General features: G+C 35.1%; 1 protein-coding gene across 6 annotated transcripts in view; it reads left to right on the top strand.

Annotated features, from left to right (window-relative positions):
• ORC3 (origin recognition complex subunit 3) overlaps positions 1-18,467 on the top strand; it is a 60,655-nt gene that overhangs the window by 18,363 nt on the left and 23,825 nt on the right. For all 6 annotated transcript variants that reach the window (XM_074368645.1, XM_045512153.2, XM_045512154.2 and 3 more), the window contains exons 10-13: positions 2,229-2,362; positions 3,062-3,125; positions 16,832-16,948; positions 17,820-17,899. In XM_074368645.1, coding sequence (XP_074224746.1) covers positions 2,229-2,362; positions 3,062-3,125; positions 16,832-16,948; positions 17,820-17,899 — 395 coding nt within the window. The remainder of the gene's footprint in view (positions 1-2,228; positions 2,363-3,061; positions 3,126-16,831; positions 16,949-17,819; positions 17,900-18,467) is intronic.

The following is an 18,467-nucleotide window of genomic DNA, read 5'->3' as shown; positions in this document are numbered from 1 at the left end:
ATAATTTCAGGATGAGGTAGAATTGACAGAACCTAGTGACAAAGTGGATGATAGGGTGTATAAATGAGGAGCATCTTACAGACACACACACAGGTTCTAGCTTGGCAGATGGAGGTTGGTACTATTTATTAAGTGTACATGGTAATATAAAGCAAAGAGCCAGTTTGTTAGAAAAGGATAAGTTTCTTTTTGTATATGGTTAATTTAGGGTGTGTTGAATATGAAGATTTGGCATCCAGGAGAAAGATCTGGGCTAGAAATATTTAGAATTTATCATTAGAAGGTGGTGGTTGAAGTCATGCGATGAGGATGAAGTATCTCCCAGAGAAGTGAGGACAGGACTCAGAGAGGAACCCTGGGGCAAGCTGACATTTAAGAGTGAGCAACAGAAAAGGAGACTAAAAATAAGAAGGAAAACCAATGGAAAGTGGAGTCTCACTGAAGTCAAGGGAAGAAGGAGTTTTAGGAAATACAAACTGTAGGCTCAAATACCATTGAGAAAGTGAATGAAGAAAAGCATAATAACCAGATTACTTAATCTCTCTGGGTCTCAATTTTCTCATCTGTAAAATAAGGGGATGTGATTTGATGATTTTATAGGTTCTAATAATTTATGTATGATAGGAGCTTTACTAAGTATTAATAACATTGTTTCATTAATCAGTATTATTACCCTCAGTTTTGCACTTGAAGAAATAGAGGCTTATGTTAAGTGGCTTGGCCAGGGTCACACAGCTAATAGGTGGCAGTCTTTAGACCCTATTTGTCCAGTTTTCCTGATCATCAGTGGGAAATGTGTGTAAGTCTTGATTTCTGTGGAAGGTACGATAAGGGCATGTAATCATTCAGTGTATGTTTAAGTCCTTTCCTCATTAGGTGGATATGTTGACCAACTTGTTAATTGACCCAGATATTGAGATTACACTTGGATAAAATAGTTCAATGTCACTGGGTTCTTGTCCTCTGTCTAACTCTACTATAACTTGTGTGACTTAGTCCCATTCCTTCTCCAAGCAAATCTCTTATGTTTGGTTTTTACTTTTCTTATGTTTAAAAAGTGACGTTAACATTGGAATAAGTATTATCACATTAATATAATTGGAAGTAGAAACAAGATTATGTCAATATGTGCAAAAATAATTTAGCACTTGGCATGAACAGTTACTTTCTGTTTTGTACTTGTTTTTATGTTAGGCTGACCCTTTGCCTTAGAGTATTACGCTTCCTCCAGAATGGACTATTTTAGAGGATTTCTAGCCTTGGGTTTCTGGTCCTCAGCTCTTCAGGCTCAGAAATTCGTGATCAGTTTACCTGGAAAGGATCAAGCTCAAATACCTTAAGACTGATAGATAAACTAGCATGTTAATTTATTCATTTGTGATGCTGAATGCTATTTTCCAGTGACCAAAATGTGTTTTGTCCACTATCTAGGAAACTGTCTCTTTGGTACAAGGTATCTGGAAAAACCAAACTGGGCACGAGAGGCTTGCTTAGAGTCAGAGTTTTTAACATGTGGATAGTCTTGTAAAATACATCTTATGAATTAAGGTAGACTCTGAAAAATCATCCTCCCTTGTACATTCTAGTTATTAGAGTACATATATTTACCAGATACTATACCATCTTTTCCTCCATGAAATAATACTGAATTTTAAAAGAGATTTTTTTTTGGCCATCCTTCATTTTTCATTATTGTTTTTTTTATCAGTAGGCAAAACTGCTGCTGTTGTAGCATTCTTATTTATTTAGCAGACTGTTTTTTACACTGATTTTAGATTGGTATTTTCTTTTGAGTATTTGAGCATCTGTCAGACTTTTAGGTCACACCTTAATCCCATCCCCACCACTAGAATGTATGTATTCTAGTAACTAGAATGTACAAGGGGGGATGATTTTTCAGATACTACCATAATTTATAAGATATAATTCACAATAACGTTTACTGTTATTGTGAGTTGCTTCTGTAGGTAATCTGTCCATGTATATTTGTTTCTTTTAGTTTATCCTTCAGAGATTACAGTTTTCTGACCTTGTCCACAATATTGGAGACTTAGAATATTAAAGGTATATAGCTATTTATTGTTTGTAGTGTTATTGTGGCGTTATTAAATATATTAGCGATAAATATTTTTGCTGTTTAAAAAAACCCTTGAAAATTGAGCAGCCATAGGGCAAAAGATCTGCTACCAAAATACAGCAGCTGTATTTAATCTTCACATTTCTTTCAGCTTTCTCTGTTGGAGCATTTCTGTTCCCAGCCCCTCAGTGTTCTGTGCTGTAATCTTCCAGAAGCCAAGAGAAGAATAAATTTTTTGTCAGATAATCAATGTGAAAATATCCGACGTCTTCCATCGTTTAGGAGGTAAGAAGAGAAGTACATATTTAATGTATCTTATGAAAGAGTTAGGGGCAAAATAAGGGATCTCAGATCCAGTTATTTTTTATGTGAGTAAAGGAAAAATAACTTTTAAAATTTTGTTTAGAACAAAACAAAACACTTCTGTTTTTAATTGAGACATTTCTTTGTTGGATTTGAGTATTTGGCATTAAGAGAAATATTTTTACAAGGGGGCATAACTTGCAAGTTCTCCAGAATTACATTTTATAAATAACATTTCCTATTTCTGGAGTTTATGGCCTTTGTTTATTATTAGATCCCTGCACTGTGAAATGCAGCAGATTTAAGGAGTCAAAAAATTACTGTTAAACCATGACTGTCATCTTGAATTTTTTTATCTTATTTTATTTTATTTTATTTTATTTTATTTTATTTTATTTATTTATTATTGTATTTAATTATTTTATTTTTGGTGAGTGGGAGGGGGGAGGTAATTAGGTTTATTTATTTTTAGAGGAGGTATTGGAGATTGAACCCAGGACCTCATGCCTGCTAAGCATACGCTCTACCACTTGAGCTGTACCCTCCCCCCTTTGAATTTATTTTTGGAAGAAATAAAAGAATATGGCTACCAGTCTAGGAAGTTCTTTTTTTCCCCATATACTATTCAGATATTTAGGATTCTAATTTTCTCTTTTTGTGTATGGGATGGTAAAATTTTAGGTATGTGGAAAAGCAAGCTTCAGAAAAGCAAGTTGCACTGTTGACCAATGAGAGAGTTTTGAAGGTAGGAATATGGATTTATTTATTTCAGTTATATTCTCTTTTTTTTCTTCAAGAAAAAGAATATGCACATAAAACTTATTGAGGTAATTTTATTTAAAAAATCTGTACATTCTAATATGCTTTGCACAGTGAAGTACTAGGTCTTGATAATCATATAGGAATGTGACTATTAAAGATGATACAAAACCTCAGTTCTAAAAGGTTTTTATCAAGAAGGAAAATTAATTAGAACATGAGGTTTCTCCTGTGGTCTGTTTTGAAAACACTTTCCACATAGCAGTTCTGGAATCTCTAGGCATTTTAACGTTCTTATAAAGGCTGTCATAAATAAAAGCGCATAGAAGACATTTAGCTTAGGGACCCACTGCTAAGTGGGTATTGATTTGATTTGAATAAAATATAATTACATATTGTTAATACAATGCCAGGAAAGAAGTAATGAACTTAGAAAATTATGAGTTAGCCATAAAACACAGGGAGTATCAGAAGAGGAAGTTTTTTTCTTTCTTGAATAATTAATGCTTGGATGTGGTACACAATTCAAAGGCAAAGGTAATACACAGTGAAGAGACTCCCTCCCACTTGTGCCTTCCACCTACCCACTTCCCCTCCCTGGATACAGCCAGTGATAGTAGTTTCTTATGTATCTTCCTAGAGATGTTCTCTACTTAGGCAAGTAATTTTATATATTTTGGGGCTTACTCCCCTGTCTTACAGAAGATAAATATATACACTGTTCTGTATCTTGTTATGTTTTGCACTTAATCTTGGAAATCATTTATCAGTATTAAAGAGTGGCATTGTACTTTTATAGACTACCTTCTTTTTTTTTAATTGAGGTATAGTTGATGTATAATATTCAGATGTACAATAGTGATTCACAATTTTTAAAGGTTTTATTCCTTTTATAGTTACTATAAAATACTGGCTATATCCCCTATGTTCTGCAAGATATCATTGTAGCTTATTTATTTATACATAGTAGTTTGTACCTCTTAATCCCCTACCGCTATCTTGCCCCGCACCCCCAGTAAAACCGCTAGTATAGTATTTGTCTTTCTCTGTTTGACTTACTTCAGTTAGCATCATATCCTCCAAGTTGTTGCAAATGGCAGGAATTCATTCTTTTTATGGCTAAGTAGTATTCCATTGTATACATAGACCATATCTTCTTGATCCATTCATCTGTTGATGGACAGGTTGCTTCCATATTTTGGCAATTGTAAATAATGCTGCTATGAATATTGGGGTGCATGTATCTTTTTGAATTGGTGGGGGGTTTTTTTGTTGGATATATACCCAGCAGTAGAATTGGTAGTCATATGGTAGTTCTGTTTTTAGTTTTTTGAGAAACCTTCCTACTAGTTTCCACAGTGGCTGCATCAGTTTATATTCCCACCAACAGTGTTCAAGAGTTCCCTTCTCCACATCTTTGTCAACATTTGTTATTTGTGTTCTTTTTGATGATAGCCATTCTGACAGATGTGAGGTGATACCTCATTGTAGTTTTAATTTGCATTTCTCTTACCATTAACTGTGTTGACCATCTTTTCATGCCTATTGGCCATCTGTATGTGTTCTTTGAAAAAAGTTCTATTCAGGCCTTCTGCCTATTTTTTAGTTGAATCATTTTTTTTAAATGTTTATTGTATGAGCTGTTTCTATATTTTGGATATTAACCCCATATTTGTCATATTAGCAAATGTTTTCTCTCATTCAGTAGCTTTTTTCTTTTTTTTCCTGTTCATGGTTTCCTTTGCTGTGCAAGAACTTTTAAACTTTTAAATACATACTATTTTCAAATTTTGAATAAAAGAATGTTAGTCCCTAGAGGGCATGTTTTCTGTATAGCTCTAAATACTAATTTACCTCCTTTTTTTATAAACTCAAAAAATACTGAGAATGGCTTCTTTTTGTTAATTGAGGTATAATTGACATACATAATTACAGTGGATAATACCTTTTATTAAACGTTATTTCTGATGCAGAATCTACATTGCATCATAACATAAAATCACTTAATAATCATTTAATAATTTCTGTAACCTTTTCAGGGTGGTATAGGAAGTCTTCAACCCTTAATGTAGGTCATTTCAGTAGAGAGGAAATTTAAGAACCAGGGGAAAAGGATGTGTGCCTGTTTATTGAGTCTTAAGATTAGATAGATTAGCTCTCCGCTGAGTCAGCGACTTGCCAAGTGCATTTCCTGCTAGAACTTTCTGTCAAGAGTGTGTTTTCAGAAGCCAGGAATAGATTTTTAAAGAGTACCTTTAACTATTGAGATGACAAAGGGAGAAAATGTCTAGGCTGGTCTGTTACAGAAATAGCATGACATTTATCTTTGCTCTTCAGTAACTTCTTGTTTCTAAGCTTTCATTTTCTTGTTCTTGTTGTTTTTGCACTTATCAGCCCTGTTTGCTATGATCTTTGCTATATTCATTTTAGGACTGCATATTTAATCACTTAGAGGCATATTTTCTTGAGACATAGTGAGCAATATGAAGGAACAAAGATTTGTACCCTTAACCTAAAAAAATTATCTGCAGGCTACTTGCTAAATTCAAAGGACAGAAGATGTCTTAGAAAAAATTAATGTGTCTGTTAAACTTTCTAGTTTAGAGTGAAAGTATCTTTGACTATTTTATTATTATAATGCTTCTCTTGTTATAATTTTGTTTTAAAATACATGATGGTTTTATATGTATTTTATTGCAATAAAAAAGTTGGAAAAAAACTCCACATGAAAATGAATAATATGGTACTGCATGATACGGGGGAAGATCCTGATCATCACCTCAGAAATCTTGCATTTGAACTCCAGCCACTCATTACCCATGTAAGAAAATCACTTATTTAAGCGTCAGTTTCCTCATCTCTAAACTGCATAATAACTACTTGTATAATTTTCTCATAGGGTTAGTGATAATCTGTTCAACAAGTGAGAGTGAGTTAAAAACAAATAGAAAAATGAAACTTTAAAAAATGTAAATCATAAATTGCTACTAATTTTTCACTATGATAAAAAATTAATATAAATACACACTTTTATATATTCTTGAACATACATACTATATATGACATTATATATACAATACTGTTGAATACTCATATCAATTATATAGTTACATAGACTTGCCTGCTGTTAGAGTTTACCATTTTGTACCCGTTTTCTGCACTCAGATTTCTGAGAAATAGACCTCAAAATATAGTCTAGAGGAATTTATACTCTTCATATCTAGATTGTTTTTACTCTAAAAATCCACTTTGCTCTCTCCTCTGATGAACTAAACAAGTGGTTCTCAGACTTTAGCGTACATCAGAATCACTTGGAGGACTTGTTAGAACACAGACTTCTGGGCTCCATTCCCGGAGTTTGTGGTTTTGTAGCTCTGAGCTGGGACCCACGAATTTGCATTTCTAGCAAGGTCCCAGGTAATACTAATCTGCTGGTCTGTAGCCCATTCTTTGAGAACCACTGAATTAGGCTGACTTAGAAGGAAACATTGTTTATTGTTTCCCTTCCCTCATTTTCTTAAGTGTGGAACTAAACTACTAAATCCCAACCTAAACAAATGATTCATCTCAATTATCCTCTGACTGGACTCAAAATGTTAAAAAAAAAAAAAAAAGCTCTTCGATTCCCTTAAAATTTTGGCGCCTCAATCTCACAGTTACTGCTTTACAACTGCATGCCGGTTTTGATTTCATAAACTTAAGAAATGGGTTTTTGAGAGTGTACTTTTAAATTTAAAAATTCAGCTGATTAAACCATGTACATTTGTAGAAGTTTGACTAGTAAGTTCAAACTAAGGTGGGACAGTTAGAAGCTGACCAAAGACCAAAGATACTGTGCATTTTCTCATTTTTGAGTAGTCTGTCCCTTGAACAACTGTACAGTGCAGCTGTATACGATGGCCAAAAAGTGTGCTCTGACAGTTAACAATCAGGTTCTTCTAAATGTAAGCAGAATCAGCTTGCACAGGCTACCACTGATTCAAACTTTTGATGATTCACTAGCTTTCAAAGCCTGTAATAGAAGTTTAACCAAATAATCTTCAGTTTCTTTTGGCTTTAGAATGCTATGATTGTATTTACTTTTTCATTGAACAGATTGGCAATAATTTTTTTCTGACTGGTTAAATCATTTAGATTCCTTATTAAAATTTTACTTTAACACATAGGTTTAATTGAAATCAAATTAGGTAAATTATGGTAAACAAGTGTAGGTTGTAAATGAAATAGCAGCAGTGACTGGATGGATTTTACATGTTTTTGCCCCATAATGTTGCTTTAGTAATCAAGCTTTCTATTTTTTAACTTAAGTTTTTAATTTATGAAACTGTATTTCATGAGAAGTTGAGGTGTCAGAAGTGCCTTAAACAGAACTTTCAAATTCACCATAATTATAGAGATAATGATTTTTACTGTTGTGCCTGAAATTTTATTTCAAGTCAGATATTAAGGAGAGCTTTGAATTTTTGCATAATTGTCATTATTATCTGATAATAAAAAACACTAATTCTTGAAACTCTGTGAAGTTTTTTTTAATAGTCAAAAATTCTCTTCTTTTTCATGAGCAGATGTCTTTGGGGGGGAGATTGGGGAATATTAACTGCTTTTCTCAATTAGTAGATAGTTTTTATGCATTTTCTCATTGTGAGTCACAGCCACTACATAAGACAAACGCTTTTAATCCCTTTGTATAGATGAGAAAAGTCACAAAATGAGTAGGTAACTTACCTACCTGAAGTGTCACAATTAGCAAATGGAAGATCTGGCATTAACAGCCAAGCCTGATGCCAAAGCCCACAATTTTCTACATTTGATTGAAGAATTGGTATAAGCTGATGAGGCCTTTTATTAATGTTTGAGAAATCAGAAATGGGGTTTTCAAATACTGTGGCACGTTAATAGTAAAAATAATTTTTAAGAGGCTTAGAAAACCACTTGATATGAGGCAACTTCAGCCTTTGTAGTCGGGTAGCCAGGTGTCCTACAGCACTGCTTGCTGCTGCTCCTGTTAAAGACAGAAAAGGAAACAACCGCCTTTTCCCCACCAAACATATATAGTTGTGTCATTGTGAGTTTTATATATATACCAGTGTCATTTACACAGACACACACACACTTTATTTTCAAAAGGCTTTTTTAAAAAAGCAAGTCCTAACACTATAGCTAAGATTAGGTCCATTTTAGTCCTATGCTCTCTACACTAACTACATCGTATATTACCAGTAATGATTTGCTGTTCATTTTGATCCTGTCTTGTCAGAACGTTACATTGTGCTCAGTATATTTCATGAATGACTGACTCCTCATACTTCATTTAAGAAAATTAATTTGTATTTTTTTATTCAAATCTTACTTAAAGCTATGTGGCACATTCTCAACCCTTAAAGGGTTAAACTTCGTGGTATGTAGAAAACCTAGATTCAATCCCTTGCAGGTGACAGCTGAAGTTTTATTACTCTGGCTTCTTAATGTTTCATATCTCTGTGCCTATGTGCCCAACTAGATTTTTTTTTAACTGAAGTACAGTCAGCTACAATATGTCAATTTCTGGCATACAGCACAATGTCTCAGTCATGCATATACATACATATATTTGTTTTCATATTCTTTTTCATTAAAGATTATTACAAGATACTGAATATAGTTCCCTGTGCTATACAGAAGAAATATTTTTTAAATCTATTTTTACATATAGTGACTAACATTTGCTAATCTCAAACTCCCAAATTTATCCCTTCTCAGCCCTTTTCCCCTGGTAACCATAAGATTGTTTACTATGTCTGCGAGTCTGTTTGTGTTTTGTAGGTGAGTTCATTAGTGTCCTGTTTTTTGTTTTGTTTTGTTTTGTTTTGATTCCACATATGAGTGATACCACATGGTATTTTCCTTTCTCTTTCTGGCTTTCTTCACTTAAAATGATGATCTCTAGGTCTATCCATGTTGCTACAAGTGGCATCATTTTATTCTTTTTATGGCTGAGTAGTATTCCCTTGTATAAATACACCACATCGTCTTTATCCAGTCATCTGTCAATGGACATTTAAGTTGTTTCCCCATCTTGGCTATTGTATATAATGCTGCCGTGAACATTGGGATGCATGTATCTTTTTGAATTAGAGGTCCCTCTGGATATATGCCCAGGAGTGGGATTGCTGGATCATATGGTAAGTCTATTTTCAGTCTTTTGAGGAATCTCCATATTGTTTTCCATGATGGCTGCACCAGACTACTTTCCCACCAACAGTGTAGGAGGGTTCCCTTTTCTCCATAGCCTCTCTAGCATTATTGTTTGTGGACTTTTGAATGATGCCCATTCTGACTGGTGTGAGATGATACCTCATCATAGTTTTTTTTTTTTTTAACATTTTTTATTGATTTATAATCATTTTACAATGTTGTATCAAATTCCAGTGTAAAGCACAATTTTTCAGTTATACATGAACATACATATATTCATTGTCACATTTTTTTCTCTGTGAGCTACCATAATATCTTGTGTATATTTCCCTGTGCTATACAGTATAATCTTGTTCATCTATTCTACAATTTTGAAATCCTGTCTATCTCTTCCCACTTTCTGCCCCCTTGGCAACCACAGGTTTGTATTCTATGTCTATGAGTCTGTTTCTGTTTTGTATTTATGCTTTGGTTTTTTTGTTTGTTTGTTTGTTTGTTTTTTTAGATTCCACTTATGAGCGATCTCATATGGAATTTTTCTTTCTCTTTCTGGCTTACTTCACTTAGAGTGACATTCTCCAGGAGCATCCGTGTTGCTGCAAATGGCGTTATGTTGTCGGTTTTTATGGCTGAGTAGTATTCCATTGTATAAATATACCACTTCTTCTTTATCCAGTCATCTGTCTATGGACATTTAGGCTGTTTCCATGTCTTGGCTATTGTAAATAGTGCTGCTGTGAACATTGGGGTGCAGGTGTCATTTTGAAGTAGGGTTCCTTCTGGATATATGCCCAGGAGCGGGATTCCTGGGTCATTCGGTAAGTCTATTCCTAGTCTTTTGAGGAATCTCCATACTGTTTTCCACAGTGGCTGCACCAAACTGCATTCCCACCAGCAGTGCAGGAGGGTTCCCTATTCTCCACAGCCTCTCTAGCATTTGTCATTTGTGGATTTTTGAATGATGGCCGTTCTGACTGGTGTGAGGTGATACCTCATTGTAGTTTTGATTTGCATTTCTCTGATAATTAGTGATATTGAACATTTTTTTATGTGCCTATTGATCATTTGTATGTCTTCCTTGGAGACTTGCTTGTTTAGGTGTTTTGCCCATTTTTGGATTGGGTTGTTTGTTTCTTATTAAGTCTTATGAGCTGCTTATATATTCTGGAGATCAAGCCTTTGTCGGTTTCATTTGCAAAAATTTTCTCCCATTCTGTAGGTTGTCTTTTTGTTTTACTTATGGTTTCCTTTGCTGTGCAGAAGCATGTAAGTTTCATTAGATCCCATTTATTTATTCTTGCTTTTATTTGTATTGCTTGAGTAGACTGTTCTAGGAGGACATTTTTGAGATATATGTGAGATAATGTTTTGCCTATATTTTCTTCTAGGAGGTTTATTGTATCTTGTCTTATGTTTAAGTCTTTGATCCATTTTGAGTTTATTTTTGTGTATGGTGTAAGGGAGTGTTCTAGCTTCATTGCTTTACATGCTGCTGTCCAGTTTTTCCAACACCATTTGCTGAAGAGACTGTCTTTATTCCATTGTATATTCTTGCCTCCTTTATTGAAGATTAGTTGACCAAAAGTTTGTGGGTTCATTTCTGGGCTCTCTATTCTGTTCCATTGGTCTATATATCTGTTTTTGTACCAATACCATGCTGTCTTGATGACTGTAGCTCTATAGTATTGTCTGAAGTCTGGGAGAGTTATTCCTCCAGCCTCTTTCTTTCTCTTCAGGAATGCTTTGGCAATTCTAGGTCTTTGATGGTTCCATATAAATTTTATTGTGATTTGTTCTAGTTCTGTGAAATATGTCCTGGGTAATTTGATAGGGATTGCATTAAATCTGTAGTTTGCCTTGGGCAGTGTGACCATTTTAACAATATTGATTCTTCCAATCCAAGAGCATGGGATATCTTTCCATTTTTTAAAGTCTTCTTTAATTTCCTTCATCAATGGTTTATAGTTTTCTGTGTATAATTCTTTCACCTCCTTGGTTAGATTTATTCCTAGGTATTTTATTACTTTGGGTGCTATTTTAAAGGGGATTGTTTCTTTACTTTCTTTTTCTGTTGATTCATCGTTAGTGTAAAGAAATGCAACTGATTTTTGAATGTTAATCTTGTAACCTGCTACCTTGCTGAGTTCTTCGATCAGCTCTAGTAGTTTTTGTGTGGACCTGTTAGGGTTTTCTATATATAGTAACATGTTGTTGGCATATAGTGACACTCCTCATTATAGTTTTGATTTGCATTTCTCTGTTAATTGTGACATTGAGCATTTTTTCATATGCCTATTAGCCATTTGTATGTCTTCATTGGAGAATTGCTTGTTTAGGTCTTCTACCCATTTTTGGATTGGGCTGTTTTTTGTTTTTGTTGTTATTAAATTGTGTGAGCTGTTTATATATTCTGGAAATTAAACTTTTGTCAGTCACATCATTTGCAAATATTTTCTCCCATTCTGTGGGTTGTCATTTTGTTTTGCTTATGGTTTCTTTTGCTGTGCAAAAGCTTGTAAGTTTAATTAGGTCCTATTTGTTAATTTTTGCTTTTATTTCTATTGCCTGGATAGACTGTCCTAGGAAACATTACTAAGATTTATGTCAGATAATGTTTTGCCTGTGTTTTCTTCCAGAAGGTTTATAGTGTCTTGTCTTATGTTTACTTCTTTAAGCCATTTTGAGTTTATTTTTGTGTGTGGTGTGAGAAAATGTTGTAACTTCATTGATTTACATGCTGCTGTCCAGTTTTTCCAACACCACTTGCTGAAGAGACTTTCTTCTCTCTATTTTATATTCTTGCCTCCTTTGTCTAAGATTAATTGACTGTAAGTCTGTGGGGTTTATTTCTGGGCTCTCTCTTCTGTTTCATTGATCCATGTGTCTGTTTCTGTACCATTACCATGCTGTTTTGATTACTGTAGCTCTGTAGTATTGTCTGAAGTCTGGGAGGGTTATTCCTCCAACTTTGTTCTTTTTCTTCAATATTGCTCTAGCTATTCTGGGTCTTTCGTGATTCCATATAATCCAGAACTATAAAATGCTTAGGAATAAATCTGACCAAGGAGGTGAAAGACATATGTGGAGAACTACAAAACATTGATTAAGGAAATTAAAGATGACTTAAAGAAATAGCAAGATGTCCCATGCTCTTGGATTGGAAGAATCAATATTGTTAAAGTGGCCATACTGCCCAAGGCAATCTACAGATTTAATGTGATCCCTATCAAATTACCAGTGACTTTTTTTTTTTACAGAAGTAGAACAAATAATCCAACTAGAATCCATTGAGAGTGGGAAGTGAGTCTTGAGAACTTCTTGGAATTGTAATGCATTACTGTTAGAAAGATAACCTGATTAGTCATGTTCATTTTACAAGTGAAGAGGCTCATTTTGCTGCAGCCAAGAGAAAGGAAGTGAGGAAGTGAAATCAAGAGCAAGTTAGTGGTAGAGCCAGAACTTCTTGTCACCATTTAGTATGCTTATCATGGTGATTCATGAAGAAAAGGCACAGAATTAGCCCCTGAGTTTGGTGGAGACCTGCCTTTCACCTTTGCCCTGACCTCCTTCTGTTTCTTTTGGCATAACTGAAGAGCAGGAGGAGGGGGGAAATCTATTGAGGGGAGGGATAATAAAAGGAAAAAAGAAGGAGAGAAAACCAGTACAAACAAACTACCCAATGTGATCAAACAAGCTAGGCATTAACCTGGTAGTGTGTCAGGAATAGGCAGTTTAAATCCAAGCCGCTCATCAGGTGCTTCTGATGTAAATGCCGGGGAAGGAGCGTGGAGGACGAAAAGGCTGAGACACCAGAGGACTAGCACTCAAGCTGCAGGAGAGCTGGGAGAAAGTCGTGGTTTGCTCTTCCCTGGGTAGCTGTTATGTGATCAGTCAAGTCTGGGGAACACACAGTCAGCCAAAATTTCTCTCTAATGAGAAAAATAATGTTTACGTCTAGCAAGATGATAAATGAGAAAATGCTGTGTTGTTGGACAGCTGATGCCTCTTAATCCTAAAATTCAATATAAGTTTGTTTTACCAGCTTTTAATAATCCATGAATTGATTGAAAGAAATGAATTGTAGAAATTTAGTCATTTTTACATACTTTCTTTAAATCTTCTTGAGCTCATTCTTCACCCCTATGCGTACCATTCTAGACACAAAAGTGATAAATGCTGTGGAAATAAGAGAAATAAATGCAAAAACTAAGCATCATGGCAAATGTAATTCTACTGATCATGTTTTCTTTTCCTGTATGTATTTGTTTTACATTGATATTGACCTCTCCAAAAAAGTAACTAGTTCAGTAATGATAGAGGCATTATCATATGAACAAATAATAATACATAAATGATTTTTGAGTGAATGACAGGATTGATGTCATTGGAGAAGGTTGATTTAAAAGGGTATACTACACACTGACTGGCAACTGACAGCATGCTATAAAGGGTTTTTTTTTTAGGACTATCATTTTGTTTTTTAAAAATCTGAGCCAATAATTACAAATTGAGAAATTCTACATCACAAAATCAAACTTTTGTCTTCTTTTAAAAAAAATCAGTAAATCTGGCCCACACCCAGCAAGACAACAGTGGTTGCTCTTATTTAGAAGAGAGACTGAATGTTGGCCTCCATTCATTCATGTACTTCCTCATTCAGCAAATATTTTTTGAGTGCCTACTGTGTGCCAGGTATTAATCTAGTATAGGAGTGAACAGAACGGGTAAAAACCCCTGCCTTCATGGAGCTTACATGCTATCAAGATAAGTAGGTGAAATGTCTATGTTAGTGATAATTGCCAAGGAGAAAACAACAAAAGAGACAAAGGGAATGTGAAGTTCAGTGTGCGTTGGAAGTGGGATCGAAGCTTTAAATAAGAGCCTGTCTGAGAAGTTGAGTTTTGAGTGAAGGAGAAGTTACAGAGCTTGCCATGCAGGAATCTGGTGGAAGAGAATTCCAAGCAGAGCGGCAGCAAACGGAAAGGACCTGAGGTTGGAGCGGGTCTGGCACGTTTGAGGAGGAACAAGGAGGCTGCCATGTTTTACTTACAGCAGAGAAATATTTCTGTTCCTGTAAGTGTTTCAAAGATCAGTAGAGACTAAGAGGTCTTCGTGTTTTAAGAACAGAAGAAAACATATTTCTTTGGGAAATAATGAATATTTCTAGGCAAAGTGTATGCATGAAAAGAATCATCTGAAATACAATTTTAAAATTAAACAATGGCAACTGTGGCTAGTCTGCAGAAAAGATGCTGCAGGAAAAATTTAATGAATGGAAAACAAGAGTACTGTTTCAACAGGCTTTGTTTTTGCATGAGTGTAGTGTGTTGCTTGGTGTAATGTATCAAGTGGGGAATTTTCTCATATGTTAAAACGTCTTACAGACTTAAGTTTATTTTTAAAAAGTTCATAAAATGCATTAGAAATTGTTGCCCTGGATAGATAAAGACATTTGTAGATAGGTATCTCAGTAAGACAAAAAGCTTCGAGGACAGTTTACATTAAGAGGTTAAATTAGTCTTTTGTGATGTTTTCTGCTGCAGCTGATAAGCAGGTAAATACAAATGTCAGTGGAAATTAGGTTCTAAAGTCAGCACATAAGGCAAAGATCTGGGATGGTCATAGTTAACTCTAGAAAATCCCTTAGAAAGGTGTAACAGATCTTCTCTCAGTTAAGTCCAACACAGCCAGTTTTATTTCCAGTGTTGGAACCGGAAATCTCATTTCCTCAGTCGGGCATCAGATGATACAGTCTGCCATGTTATAGGAGCAAAACAAAACAAAACATTTTTTTAAACGCTAGAATTCCACTCAGCACAGGAGTGTAATCACACAGTGAGAAGTATGAAGGGACTAAGACCATCTGGGAGGAAATTATGTTCGTATCCCTCATCTCACACTTATCCCAAGGGATATTTGCATAAAAGTTCCTTGAATGTGCAATATTGCCCACGTTGCCCACTTTTCATGCAAGTAAATTCAGTGAAGATGTCTTTCCATTCTACTGTATCACTTAGTTATTTGTATTAACAGCCCCTCCACAAAGCAAACATATTAGGTAGTACAAGCAGCATGATGTATGATTATTACTCAGTAATAGACTCCTTCTTCTCCAGAATACTCCCCCTGTTTAAAAGCTATTTAAGCACACATTAAGGCAAACAGTTAGTGGCTTTATGCAATCTCTGTATTATAGCTTGCAGTGAAAATAGACTTAAAGTATACTGTCCCAGTGGTGATTAAAATACTCTTTGTTAGGAGACCTAGATTTTTGAAATTACCAACTAACTCAAATACTGGTAGGAAAATGTTTTGATACTAAAAAGCTTTTCTTTAATTTGCCCTATAATTTGAGGTAATGACCTATAGATTTCTGACTAAGGAATTGATTTCTAAGTGAGTTAGAATTTAGGAAAATATACCAAATTTGTTGCTTTATATTGGTTAGATTTGCTTGAATTTATCGATATCTGAGATGTTATTTTCTGCATGGTTGACCACTGAAAATAATGGGATGGGTGTCTGCACGATATTACTGCGAAAAAGACAACCTGGTAGTTAAAGTCCTTTGTTTGACTTCTTATCGGAGAAAAAAATTTGAAGACCACGTCACAGATCATAATCCTCTTAAGAAAATGTTACAGAAATAAGAAATTAAAGAAGTGTTTGAGGCCTGAAAAATGCTTGATAGGATGTAGTGTTTTAAAATAATTTCGAAGCCATTTCAGAAGGTTCTAGAAAAATTAATCTCCATTCCCCCCAAGAAAAACCTTTTGAAGTTAATTTGTGAGATTTGTCACCCCATAGACTTCTTAAGAAACTGTCTCCCTTATCATACTTGTTGGATTCTAAATTATAAATCTTGTTGGCTTCAGATTTCTCTTTTTCACTTTTTTCCCCTTAATTGGTAACGTGAATAAAACCAATATTGGAGATTCTCAACAAAAAGGTGGATCTATCATAATCACTTGTAAGCATTTCTTCTGCAGTCTCCTTCCCTTTAAAACACAGCTTTAGCAGGAATTTAAGAAAAGCATACATACGTCGTAAGTGGAGCCTCAGCAACCGTTCATTACAGTGGTCCTGGGCTCTCTGGGGATCTCCTCACCCTTCTGATGCCAGTGAGATAGAGGGTGATGGGCATACCTTGCTAAGGTCCACACTAGGGGACTGGCACAGGCAGGCATCCAGCAAAGTGCTCTTCTGCCTGCTTGTATTTTGGTGGCCAAATTATGATGGCAATGCTATCGATAGGAGGAAATTAAATTACAGTGTTAATTTTGGTGTGTGTAAAATATCACCAGACTTGATACTAAATAGAACATATCCAGCCTTTATCCTAGATTTTGTGTGCATTATAAATTCTCAGAATTAGGGTTAATTTGTAATTCTGAATCTTCTCTCATCAGTTTTCCAGAAATTAAATATATATCCATAAATTAGATTTTATTATTATATTCTTTTAATTGCTGACTTACATATTTATAATGTATTTGATGATTTTTTTTTTTTTTTTAGGAGGAAACACAATCATTACTAGAAAACCTGCATGTTTACCATATGAATTACTTCCTGGTTTTGAGATATCTTCATCAGTTCACCTCTTCTCTTCCCAAGTACCCATTGGGTCGACAGGTAACCACAACTTACTCATTTGGAATCTATAAAGTGGGAATATTAGTGGTTTTTTGCTTTGAGTTTGGTAGCATTCAGACATTAGAATTTGAAATGGATCCAAGTCTTGCAGTGAGTGTGCAATCTGAATCCATTCCAGCTGAACACATTATTGGTAATTTAAACAGTGTGTTTTGTTCTAATGGTCACAACGAGAAACAACCACATGAATCCAAGTGGTGCTGCTTTCCCTGCGATGTATGTGTGCTAATGAGTTTTAACTTTTTTTCTTTAACACTTTTTGGTCACTTACACTGAGAGTTGATCCTCCACTTTAGGGAAATGGGAAAAGGAATCTGTCTGAGACCGCTTAATAAGGGTTGACCTTGCCCAGAACTAAAGGGAAGCAGTACTTCTGCTTCTTGCAGAATTATGCTCTGCTGGCCTTTGTGTCATAACCTGAACCTATGAACCGTTTGTAGAGTGGATGAAATGGGAGAATTCTGTGTTCCTGAGTCTTTGCATTCTTAACTCTGAGGTTTAGAGAACAAGTAAAATGTATGTAGAATGACTTGTTTATAAGATGTTTTCTGCCACTAAACCTTCCTTTAAATAATCACGGTATCATTTTTAGAATTTTCTTATTGCAAAGTGACCAGTGAGTGAGATCACCCAATACCAGTATGGTTTCATTTTGCTTTTATGTGAATGGTGGTTTATGTAAATGCCTGGTCCATGTGATATGTGCCAGGTCTGTTGTCATCTCCGGAAAATGGCTGTCTTTAATAACATGATTATTTTTGTCTTTACATTTTATAATTTTGCCAAGCTAATAATGTGCAAACTTAGTATATCACTTTTGGTTCCTCACAAGTGTGCTGTTCACTTACAGATCAGAGAGCTATACTGCACATGTTTAGAAAAGAACGTGTGGGATTCAGAGGAGTATGCGTCAGCCTTGCAGCTGCTGAGGTAGTTTGTTTTTTATCTTTTTTGTCTGCTCTAAGCCTGCCAATAAGTTAACACCTTCCTCCGGAACTCTGCCTGCCAAGGAGTTTCATAAGAGGCCATGTTGTATCTAATATTTATATATATCTTGAATTTATGTTTGCAGCTTATGGTGTTTTTAATGCAGCAACCATCCATTTCTTTGCTGATTTTCCCTTGTTTTTGAACTTGTGATTTTTTAAGTAAAATGAGTGTTTGTGTTGTCAAATATTGACACCACACAAGGAGAACTTAGGTGTGGATCATTTTGATCCAGCCAGCTTGGTAGCATGGTAGGGAAGGTAGCCGTGGAAAGCACGCTCACTTGGCCCTGACCTGGTTGGGTGGAGGAGTAGCATCACTGGGTGCAGTGCATCCTGTGAAGGAGGTCACTGCTGACCTTAGTGGAGAGCCACTACCAGTAGGCAGTGACTGATGCCTTCCCCCCCGAACTGGATTTGTCTACATTAACATTGGATAAGTCATAAATTATGTATCTAATATTATATGAATAAATGAGGTATCTTGGTGTTATTATGAATTATCAAAGATC

Source organism: Camelus bactrianus, chromosome 8 (assembly GCF_048773025.1).
Source record: "Camelus bactrianus isolate YW-2024 breed Bactrian camel chromosome 8, ASM4877302v1, whole genome shotgun sequence".
In the NCBI taxonomy this organism is placed as follows: domain Eukaryota; kingdom Metazoa; phylum Chordata; class Mammalia; order Artiodactyla; family Camelidae; genus Camelus; species Camelus bactrianus.
Note: the sequence above shows the minus strand (reverse complement) of the source record. Positions and strands in the feature narration are given on the sequence as shown.